This window comes from Gasterosteus aculeatus, chromosome 4, assembly GCF_964276395.1.
Source record: "Gasterosteus aculeatus chromosome 4, fGasAcu3.hap1.1, whole genome shotgun sequence".
Taxonomy (NCBI): domain Eukaryota; kingdom Metazoa; phylum Chordata; class Actinopteri; order Perciformes; family Gasterosteidae; genus Gasterosteus; species Gasterosteus aculeatus.
In genome coordinates this window covers 14,822,134-14,832,251 of record NC_135691.1, presented here as the reverse complement: position 1 = coordinate 14,832,251, position 10,118 = coordinate 14,822,134, and the positions used below count along the sequence as shown (strand labels likewise).

The 10,118-nt window shown below is 45.3% G+C and overlaps 1 protein-coding gene across 2 annotated transcripts; it reads right to left on the bottom strand.

Moving 5' to 3' along the window:
• Positions 1 to 2,260: 2,260 nt before the first annotated feature.
• On the bottom strand, positions 2,261 to 9,355 carry hmmr (hyaluronan-mediated motility receptor (RHAMM)). Of its 2 annotated transcripts, XM_040175571.2 has the most exons (20): positions 9,124 to 9,355; positions 8,768 to 8,866; positions 8,587 to 8,663; positions 8,383 to 8,460; positions 8,030 to 8,218; positions 7,821 to 7,907; positions 7,602 to 7,713; positions 7,443 to 7,508; positions 7,258 to 7,331; positions 7,088 to 7,158; positions 6,660 to 7,006; positions 6,418 to 6,566; positions 6,091 to 6,326; positions 4,800 to 4,916; positions 4,493 to 4,693; positions 3,690 to 4,397; positions 3,525 to 3,597; positions 3,019 to 3,195; positions 2,767 to 2,920; positions 2,261 to 2,669 (listed from the first exon to the last, which is right to left on the bottom strand). In XM_040175571.2, the coding sequence occupies exons 1-20, from the start codon at positions 9,167 to 9,169 to the stop codon at positions 2,653 to 2,655; spliced, it is 3,078 nt and encodes a 1,025-aa protein (XP_040031505.1). In that variant the 5' UTR covers positions 9,170 to 9,355; the 3' UTR covers positions 2,261 to 2,652. The 2 variants fall into 2 exon arrangements, with proteins under 2 accessions (XP_040031505.1, XP_077958494.1); XM_078102368.1 differs by lacking the exon at positions 2,261 to 2,669 and having other exon boundaries at positions 2,744 to 2,920.
• Positions 9,356 to 10,118: the final 763 nt, after the last annotated feature.

The following is a 10,118-nucleotide window of genomic DNA, read 5'->3' as shown; positions in this document are numbered from 1 at the left end:
AGGGTCTATAATTCAACCAATCTACTGTGCCAAGGAGCCTGGCACACGTCCAAGAGGGATAGAGGAGCGGCGGGCCAGCTAGAGCGCTCCGCCAAAGCAGTAATACCTGGCACAGGTGCATTGTTAAAGACGCGGTTAAAATGATTCATTTTCAATCCAATAATCTGCAGTGCACTATAAAATGTCCACAAAATGTCTATCTAGTTTCCAAATGACTGCTAAATAGGTTTCTCACCTTGAAAAAAGGCAGCCGCACTTCCAGCTCTGGAGAGCATCCATCACAAATGGGATTTGACTAATGCCACTAATGACAGATCTGTAATCTTGGACAGATCATTCCGGCTTGAGCACCGTAGGTGCTGAAAGTGGAGAGCGAGGTGTGGGGGTGACCTTGAAGCAGGCGCATTCGGTCTGGCTCGCAATAGATGCCGCTTCGAGAAAATGACCGCACGCTCTCTTTTTCTATGTTGGACAGCGGGGTTGACTCCAATTACTTCAGGAAGTCAGAATCATCTCTGTAAATAAAAGCTCAAAGTCAATGTAGGTCATGAAGATGGAATTTTTGCACTAATCACTTTCCTTGATCTTTGACATTGCCAGTTTAGGCTAACAATAACTGTCAGAATTAGGGATCGGAGTCAAATACTAATGACTTTTCAGCGGACCTTGTTGCACCGAAGCTTTTCATCCCTGGCCTTTGATTTCCAATGAAATAATGAATTGTTCAGTTTTCGGCTCACTTCAAAGCCCTTATTTGAGGCTGCGTAGCCTAAGTGCTATCTCAAAGTCATTATACTCTCAAAGCCTCAAGCTATCGGTTAGAATATAACAGGAACATCACAAAGGTATCTTGAACTCAAGTGTTTAAAATCAAGAAAAGGTCTGATCAAGTTGTGAACATTACTTCATCCCTTTAGCTTTCAACCGCCCGGCCTCCAGGTACCGACCGCGGCAGGCTGGATTCAGTCCTACCACCCGTCCTTGAAAACGTGCACAATAAAGATTTGATCGGACGTGTATCATTTTTTTCCTGTGAACTCATCTTTGTGTGTGCTGTCCAGGAGGTCCCCCCCCCCTCCATAGTAACAACGTGCTGTTCCTTCCGGCGCTCCGCTTTCCAGCAGAGTCCTCGTCCCCCTGCTGCGCACACATGCGGCTCGCACCCTCTTCTTGGTATTGGAGAGCAGGCCTTTTTCCTACAGTTCTAATCCACCACGCTCGGTGAGGCCGGGTCCAACGGTTTGGACTTATTTTGTTTGACTTGTGTAAATTAGGTTCTAATTGTCCCCCCAGACAGTGGGAGTTCAGAGAGGAACAGCGGGACATTGCTCCTGACACACCAGGTCGGCGATGCATCCCCGCCCGCCGCGTTCCAACTTCAGACTCACTCTAATGAGAATGCCAATTTGGATCCTAGCTGGAGAAAGAAATATTAAGAGACAACATGCTGGAAGCTTAATCTATGCATTCGTCCGGACCACCATTAGTGTGCAGAGCACGTCTCTGACCTTGTTTGAATTTACTGGTGTGGCCAGGCTTCTGGTTTCATAGATTTCCAATAACAAACCTCGCAGAATTGCTTTATATTCCCCACAAGGTATTATTTGGATGTTCAGCTTCGAACAATGTATCAATATTTTGAATTTAACATTAGAGATGTAAGCCATGATTTGCCCTTCGTTGGGATTCCAACATCTTCCCTCTGGAAGTGGATCCTAACAAGACTAAATGGATATGGGCGATCTGATTACCTAGCCATTAAGTCTTCATTAAAGTGGGAGGACTTTAAATGGTGTTTTGATGAACCGCAGCTTTATATTAGGAACAGGAGGACTTAACACATGGCTACGGAAACTTTCTCCAATTAAAAAAAAGGGGATCCTTTCCAGACCAAGTTGAAGAGAGGCATTAGCCATGCTGCATTTACCACCTGGGGGGCCACTGCGACGGAGTTGACGAGCACGACTCATACTTTGAAAAAAAAGAACGAAAAGAGGTGTATTTTTGGCCCAGGCTATGTCTCGTCCAATGGAGGGAAATACAGCTTCATGACGCACAACGCACGGCTCCTCTCTACAAAGTGGTAGCGTGGGGGAAACATGGGCCTGTGGCGGCCTTTTGCTGCGCTCCGACCTGCGGCTGCAGTCCAAGAGTGACCTCTACTGGCCGAGGACAGACATGGCCGAGAAGATCAAACCAGAAAAGGGCTTTGTGAAAAGCCTTTTCTTACACTCGGGAAGTAAATAAATCTCAGTAATACTTTTGTTTAAGAAGTGTAATTAAACGTGACTTTATTTACAAAGAAGAAAGACTTAGAAGGGAGATGCTGGTTGTGCAGTCCTAAGCGTTGCTTAAAGTATCACCTATTCTAATGCTGACTTTGCTATTGTTCTTTGCATTGTGTGTAGACGTACAGACATCCATTTCCTTATTATTTCAAAACACTGCTGAAACAATCTGCTTCTAGCAGTTATTGTTAAAATCTAAACAGATACATACATCCTTACTCGCTCTGTCACAATTTGACTCAAAAAGGCTTTACCACAGTATGACGCCAGTTACAAAATGTCCACAAATAAGAGTTAAAGCATTAAAAAGACCAATCCATAGAAATCTAATTGAGTTTGTTTGTTGTCCGGCAGAGAAGCTCCATTATGCATAATGATTTCCTGACAAAACAAGCAAAGAACACAAAATCATTTCCATCCAATATTATGTATTATATATGTGTAAAAATATGTAATTATTTAGAAATGTAATTCACACCTTCTTTAAGTGCTTCGGTTGGCCTGTTCTCCTTGTCGTGTTGGAACGCTTTGCTGGGATCAAACCTGCGACCCACGTTGCCAGGGAGCTGTGACTTCAGCTGCTCCACATCAGCCTTCTGCCGGCTCACCTGCGCCCGAAGCTTGGACACCTCCTTCACAAACAACCCGACAGATGAAGAAGAAACAGGGATGAAGTGCAGCTACTCAACTGGCGGTCTAGAAGGCCGTCTGTGCCGGCCTTGTGCATCACCTGTTTCAGGCTGACGTTCTCATCCTTCAGCTTCATCACATGTTTGATCTTCTGCTTCTGGTTCTGGTGGCCCAGCAGACGGGCGTAGGCGTCGGACAGCTTGTTCAACTCCTCCTGGTTCGCTCCGTTTTCATTCAGTAGTGCGTTTCGCTCGGCCGCAAATGCGTTGAGCTGTTCCTGTGGGCGCGTTGGGAGGGATTTATTTCAACTGAGCTAACAAGCCTGAGTAAGAACGCCAGTGTGTAGCTGGAAACCAGGCTGATGAGAGCGGTGAAATTAAGATTAAAAACATTAACGGTGTAGCCTGGAAAAACAAAAGAATGAGCCAAGAGACACTAAAATGCTCCACATAACTGCAAGGGGGTGATAAATATGTGGGCTTGCATCGCACCTTTCACATTTATTCCCGCTATGAAAATTTAGATATTGATTGGTGTGGCTTCAGTTCAAAGTGATCTCGGCTAGATTGACGTGACATACTTGACCCGGTGGTGGAAATGACTGACCTGGAAGGGCTTGACTTTGGCAAACAGCTCCTCATATTGTTTCCTCCAGTGTTCCGTCTCGGAGCCTTGCGTGCTTAGGATTAAAAAGAATATCAGATTAAATTGTGCAAATGGCAAAAAAATAGATATAAAAAAGACAAAATTATCGAATCCAATCCTGTTCACCTTTTCTCCTGTGCTTCATTAATTTGTCCTTGAAGTTCCTGCCGCTGCTCCTCCATCTCCCACTGCAGCGTGACCTTTTCCTGAGTCAGTAGCCGTACCTGCTCCTGCAGAGCACGTCCGTCTTGTCTCAGTTCTTCCAACTGGCCCTGCAGAGTCTGCGTCTTCTCCTCCATATGGTCTAATTGGGCCTGGAAGATCAAACCCCCTTGTTCAACCACATCCAGGCGAGCCTGATCTCTGTCCCGCTCTGCCGCGTTCAGTTGATTTTCAAGAGCGAGCCTGCTCTGGTCATTGAGTTCTATTTGAGACAGAAGACTTTTCCTTTCCTTGTGTACTCTCTCAAGCTCAATCTGTAGAGCGAGCACCTCTGACCTGACCTGCTGGAGGTCTTCTCGTTCAGCCCCCAATGCTCCCCTTTCTGCCTGAAGAGCCGCCTGAACTTTAACTTTCTCTTCTCTTTCTTGTCGGAGCTGTTCCATGATTTCCCCTTTTTCCTGGTTGACCTCCCTTAGCAGTCCCTGGGCTTTTTCCTTCTCATTTTGGAGCCGATTTCTCTGTTCCTCTAGTTGCTCCAGTGCCTCATCTCTCTCTTTTGTCTGCAGCAGTAGCTCCTGCTGAAGCTGATTGATCAGGGCTGCGTGGCTCGTCGCCATGGCTTTTATCTGCTCATCCTTTTGTGCCAGGCGAGTCTGCACCTCCAGCAGATTTCTATCAAGTCAATGAAAAAAGGAATGTAAAAAAAAAAAAAAAAGAAGAGAAAATTGACAGTTCTTTCATCGCACACAGAGTGATTTTAAGCATACCTTGAATTCTCCTGTCTGTCTTTCGCCTCAGCTTCCTGCCTCTCCGTGTGCTCTTTTAAGTCCTCCTTCAGTCGGTTGACCTCCTCCTTGTTCTGCTGAAGCATTTTGTCCATCTCCTCCTTCATCTGTTGCGTCACTCGGCCCATCTCGGCTTCCAGTTTCTTCTGCCGTCCCTCCGCTCCCTGTAGAGCCTCTCTGGCGCTGAATAGTAAGGCGAGCAGTGTGTGAAGTTTGCACATTGACTGAGGTTCAAACTCGACGTGACTCCAGGTCACAATGTAGGAATTCTGACAACAATGGCGCTCACCTCTCCAGCTCCTTGACAAGGTCTCCCAGCTTGCTCAGGGAGTTGGCGTGCGCCCCTTGGAGTTCTGCCATGGCTGAGGAGTGCTCCGCTTTCAAAGCGGCCACATCATTGCTCTTACTAAAAATGATAAGCAATCAGTTTTCATGTGATGATCAGATGAAGAATTGTCTGCTCTTAAATTTGACAGACGTACAAGGCCTGTGGAAAATACATTAAAACCATAAACATTTCTAGAACACCTTATTTCTGAAACATCGGGCCGTTCCTGAAAGAATCCCATCGATGGTGGATTGCAGAGCTATGAAGTATAGCTAATACAATTAGCGGATATACCAAACAGTCAATAATCAATAAATGGTTTACAATGCCAAATACTAAACATTAACTGTTACCAGCAGCTAAAACCTGGAAATGTGTTGATTTTATTGAGATAGACAGTGCTAAGAAGCAACCAGTTAAAAAGACAAAACCTTAAAGTCAAACCAATGCAAATTTGAGTGATATAAAAAGGTTACATCTGAATATTTGCTCTCTGGTAAAAATGCTTGTATGTAGAATATAACACGAACCAATCTCAATTTATAATTATTTAAATCACATTTACTATTGGTAATTTACATTACTTTGAAGTAATTATACTAGTTTATACTATTTACAACATTTTTAGAAGTGACGATCCCAACATCAGTCATGTATGAAAATAAACGGAACATCCTCCACTTCTGGACTGCCGTCTGGATCGAATAGGAACGGTTCATCCTGGGCTCCCGTATTCTAGTAAACAATAAATCCCTAAATATATGATGGAATAACAAATTGATAAAGAAAATATAGTTTAGTGGCAGACTGGTCGTACGGTTCACTTTGACACACTGACATTCTCCGTTGTCATTCAATACTATTTTATCTGTCTCCACTCTCAATTGTCTGATGAAATAAAAAATAAATAAAAGTTCCCTCCAACTTGTGCCCTTCTTCCCTTCAGATTCCAAAAGGAGGTGGTGAGGTTACTTGAAATCATTGAAATTGGGTTTACACAAAAATAGACAGTGACCCACGAGGCCCGGCAACCTGTCAATTATTTTTCTTTACGATCAGTGCATCCTGGGACACGCTCCCAGCTGCCGCAGACTTTAAATAGGAGCAAGCCGGAGGAGGGGAAAACTTTTGTTTTTACAAGTGCAGTGTGGAGGACGTCGTTAATTCAAGCACGACTTTCAGGCTTTCGCCGCAATACGCTCTTTCTGTCAACGCATCTCGTCGTCGGCGCATTTGGCCTTTGGTTGCTCACCTCTCCAGCAGTGCCCTGGTCTCCCTCAGTTGTCTCTCCAGCTCGCTGTAATCCTCCTGCAGCCTCTCGAGGGTCTCGTGGCTCCTCTGCGCCGCCTCCAGCCCCGTTTGCTCCTGGTCCTCCAAGACAGCGAGCTCTCCCAGCACCTCTTCCATCTCCTCCTTCAGCTGTCGAAGGCGCTCGTCTGCCTCCTCCCGCTCCTGCTCCACCAGCACAGACAGGGAGTCGACAAGGGACTGTAGGAAATAAGAGTCAGTCCCGGTTGAGGTGGTCAGACAGTGAATCCCGACTGAATGCGCTGTGTGAGATGAACAAAGAATGGGTAACCTTTTCTTTTGTCAGTTCTTTACTCAGAGCAGCATGTTCGTGCTGCAGCAGAATCTGAGCGTTTTTCTCTTCTTTTCTAGCTTCCTTTAGCAAGAGGAGCTCTGTTTTCAACTCCTCCACCCTCCTCATTCCCTCTTCCTGAGTCTTGCCTTAAAACAAAAGACACAATATGTGAATCACATCAGCAGGAATAAACCTTTGTAAATGAAGTTGTTCCTGTGAACACATCTTGGTGAACATACTTCTTTCTTCCTCAGAGAACAGACACCTCTGCTCCAAGTGCGCCACCCTCTCGTCCAGCTCCTTCTCGGTCCTTCTGAGCACTTCTCTCAGTCGATTGAGATCTGCCTCCTGCTGTCGAACGGTCGCTCGAGAGTCCTGAACTTTTTGTCTAGCCGACTCCATTTGCTCCTCCATGTCACTCATGGACCTTTGTGAAGATTGAAGCACCAGCTCTTGGTTCTCAAACCTCTTCTCCAGCTCCACTAAAGCATTGTTTGACACCTGCAGCGCTTGCTGGAATTTCTGGGCCTCTTCCTCTTTCAGGCTCAATGCAGCCTGGATTGTTTGTAGCTCAGTCTCTAGTAGCCTGCGGGAAAGTGGAAAATGAATGTTCTGGTATACAGTGAACATCTAACCTGCTTTGAGGATCCAGTAGGCATTAGCTTACGTCGCTTTCTCCACCTGAGAACCAGCAGCAGAATTCTCCTGGGTCTTCTCTCGGAGCTTCAAACGGAGATCCTGCAAACAGAATTAAGGCAGTTTCTTTTTTAATTTATGACTTAAAGATGTCCACAACTGTAAGGACCGTTTCATGTGTCCTAAAGGCAGAGTTTGAACCTGGATTTGATCATTGGCTGTGTCCAGGTATCCCTGCAAAGCCTGGATCTCCTCCCTCAGCTCCCGTATAACAGCTGGAAAATAAAAGAGAATGATCAGTAATCGGATGAGAAAGGAGGCACGCACGCACACGCACACCTTGTATGCACAAGACAGGCGGACAAATCTGGCATATAAGAACTCACCTAACAATCTAGCATTCTCATTCTCCAGCTCTTCGTTCAGAGTTTTGGTCACTTGATGAAGGTTCTCTGTTAAAAATCAAAAAGGAGCCACTACTTTTATTCTTCTATACATGCACGCATGTTTGCATTGCTGCAGTATCTGATGCTCTTCAATTTTACCCAAGTCGTGATTCCTCTCCTTCAGAGAAGTGACAGTAGCCCGGGCAGCTTGCAGGTCAGATTCTAGCACTTTAGCTTGGCCTTCCATGGTAATCTGCAGGACCTTTAACTCCTGGACGCACACACGCACACAAACTATACATAAGCATCTGCTGCAGCCGAAAATGTGATCAGCCAATTGTGTTCTATAACAATGGAAGATGTGTAAATAAGTCATACCTTGTTTTTAACATCCATAGTGTTCCTGGCTTCCATCAAGTCCATTGTGAGTAAATTAATTCTCTTTTTTGTAGTGTCGGCAGAAACCTAAAAGAAAATGCACAAGGTCACACTTTTTTTTAGCAGCTAATACACGCACCGAGGTGTAATAAAGACAGGATTGTTGTTTATTCCCTCCCACAAAAATTGAATAACACAACCAACCACACCTTGTTTTTCAGGAACTCGTTAACTTTCTTGAGCTCTACCAGCTGTCTGTCGAGGGTGGTCACATTGGCAGCGAGGCCGGTCTTCTCCCTGACTGCAGCCAGCAGCTTGGCCTCCACCTTCCTCAGATCCTCTTCTAGAGCCAGCAGGCGACGGTCTTGATCCCCTCGCTGCTGAATGAGGGACCTTATCTGGATGCAAACAAAGCTACGGTCATGGCATTTTTTTCAACACAGCCTCTGTAAAGATCTGTTGATCTGACAAAAGGACACAAGACATTTAAAATAAACAGAAACCACAGCATTTGTTTTAGTAAACCTATAACACAAATGTTCCTCTGGAAAAGTGCCACTACCTCTTTGTCCAAGAGTTTCTGCTGCTTCCTTTCCATGGTCAGGGCATTCTTCTTCTCCTTTACAGAGGAACCGTCAACCTAGGATTTCACAAGGGAATTTCATATTTTTTTCACATTAGCAGATTTTGAAATAGCTCATGTGTTACTGAGGAGCCTTATGGGTAGATTAGTTAGCGTTGCATACTGATGTTAAAGACAACTTACAAGACCATCGACTGACATGGTCCTGCGGACAGGTGACATCAGGGCATTTCTGGAGGGTGACGGAAGTGGCAGAGCGGCTGGAGAAACAGATACGTCGAGATAGATTACAGACAACTTTAGGTTGTATCCAACCGTCAAAGCACTCTGTCCTGGATGCATTTTGCAGATCACGTGTACGCACCCGCCTTGACCAGTCTGAACCGATCCGATTTGTCGAAGGAAGCTGCTCCCTTTGGGTCCCCGGGTCTGATGTCATAGGACCCCGGTGGAGGAGCACAACCTTCGGCCAACAGCACAACATCAGCCAGGTTACGGAGGCAAACATCTACTTCCTAGTTGGTTTAGACAGCTATCGTGCGTTAGCTTGCTTAGTTTTAATGGCTTTTATTCGCGTCGTGTGTAACTACTTAACGTTTCCTTAGCACTAACTGTTAGCGCATGTCAGCTAACATAAGCTACTTAAAAGCTAACGTTAATTGTTGAACAACGTGAGAATACTTTGCCTCCACGCAACTGCTACTTCTGAGCGTCACTCACCTACGTTCTCGTTGAACCTCTTCAAAGGGGCTCTTGAAAAAGACATTTTCAGTCCACCGCTTGCGACTATTTTTGAACTTCCGACCGTAACACAAAGGCTGCAATGTAGCTTCCAGTGACACACAACAACAGCTCGACCGCTGAAATTTCAAAATAATGTCATGCGTGCGTGAGCGGCCAATAGGGAGCCAGGCTTGGATGACGTCGGTTACGTCTGGCCAATAGGAAGCCAGGCTTGGTTGACGTATGTTAAGTATTTGTGGTATTTAGGGTGCAACTTCCCCTAGAACTATTCTAAGGTACCAATATTTACCAATGATCTCAGGACATATAGATAAGCACCAAATGGTGAAATCTGTCAGCGTGCTTCTTCAACCTCCAGGGCTGATTCTAATCGGTGGAGGCGGAGGACCCGTCGGGCCATTTTCAACCTTCAAAACGCAGATCTTTACAAACGATGGAAATATTAACGGCAGCGTTAATGTGTTTCATCACACTGCTGTCACCCATTTTAATGTGCAGGGCCTATTCAATGTCCTTTGATGTTAATGTTTTACTTGGAGATTAGTATAGCATTACAAGTTGTGAGACACCGTAGTATATTCAAAGTTAAAATAGTCCGCTTTGTTCCTATGTGATTATTTTCCAGATGGAAAACACAGAGGGGAACACAGGACGAGGCACCTCAAAGCCCTGCATTGATCTGGAGTCCATATCCAACTGCATGGATCTAATGGCATGTCTTTGTTATTCCCCAATCCGCTGCCTTTACATCCCCAAAACGTCAGTGAGAATCCAACGCAAGACGAGCTTGATGATCGATTTGCAAATATGCAAAGCGTGTGATGCAACTGTTATCCTAGATCTGAAATGTGATAACCAAATCGGATTCCTGCACACCAACTGCTGCTCGACTTAGCCTTTGCTTGTAGATGTCAGTGGTTGGAAGATGCTACATGATGAGGTCTGTCAGAGGGTACTCTGCTGATGGGCAG

Bases quoted from the DNA above. Each gene is read 5' to 3' on its own strand.
- hmmr (XM_078102368.1), bottom strand. From the start codon at position 9,169: ATGTCTTTTTCAAGAGCCCCTTTGAAGAGGTTCAACGAGAACGTAG. The intron at 8,219-8,382 runs GTAGTGGCACTT...GTTTGCATCCAG, and splicing joins AGAAACTCTTGGACAAAGAG to ATAAGGTCCCTCATTCAGCA. The intron at 6,327-6,417 runs GTTACCCATTCT...TATTTCCTACAG, and splicing joins AAGAACTGACAAAAGAAAAG to TCCCTTGTCGACTCCCTGTC.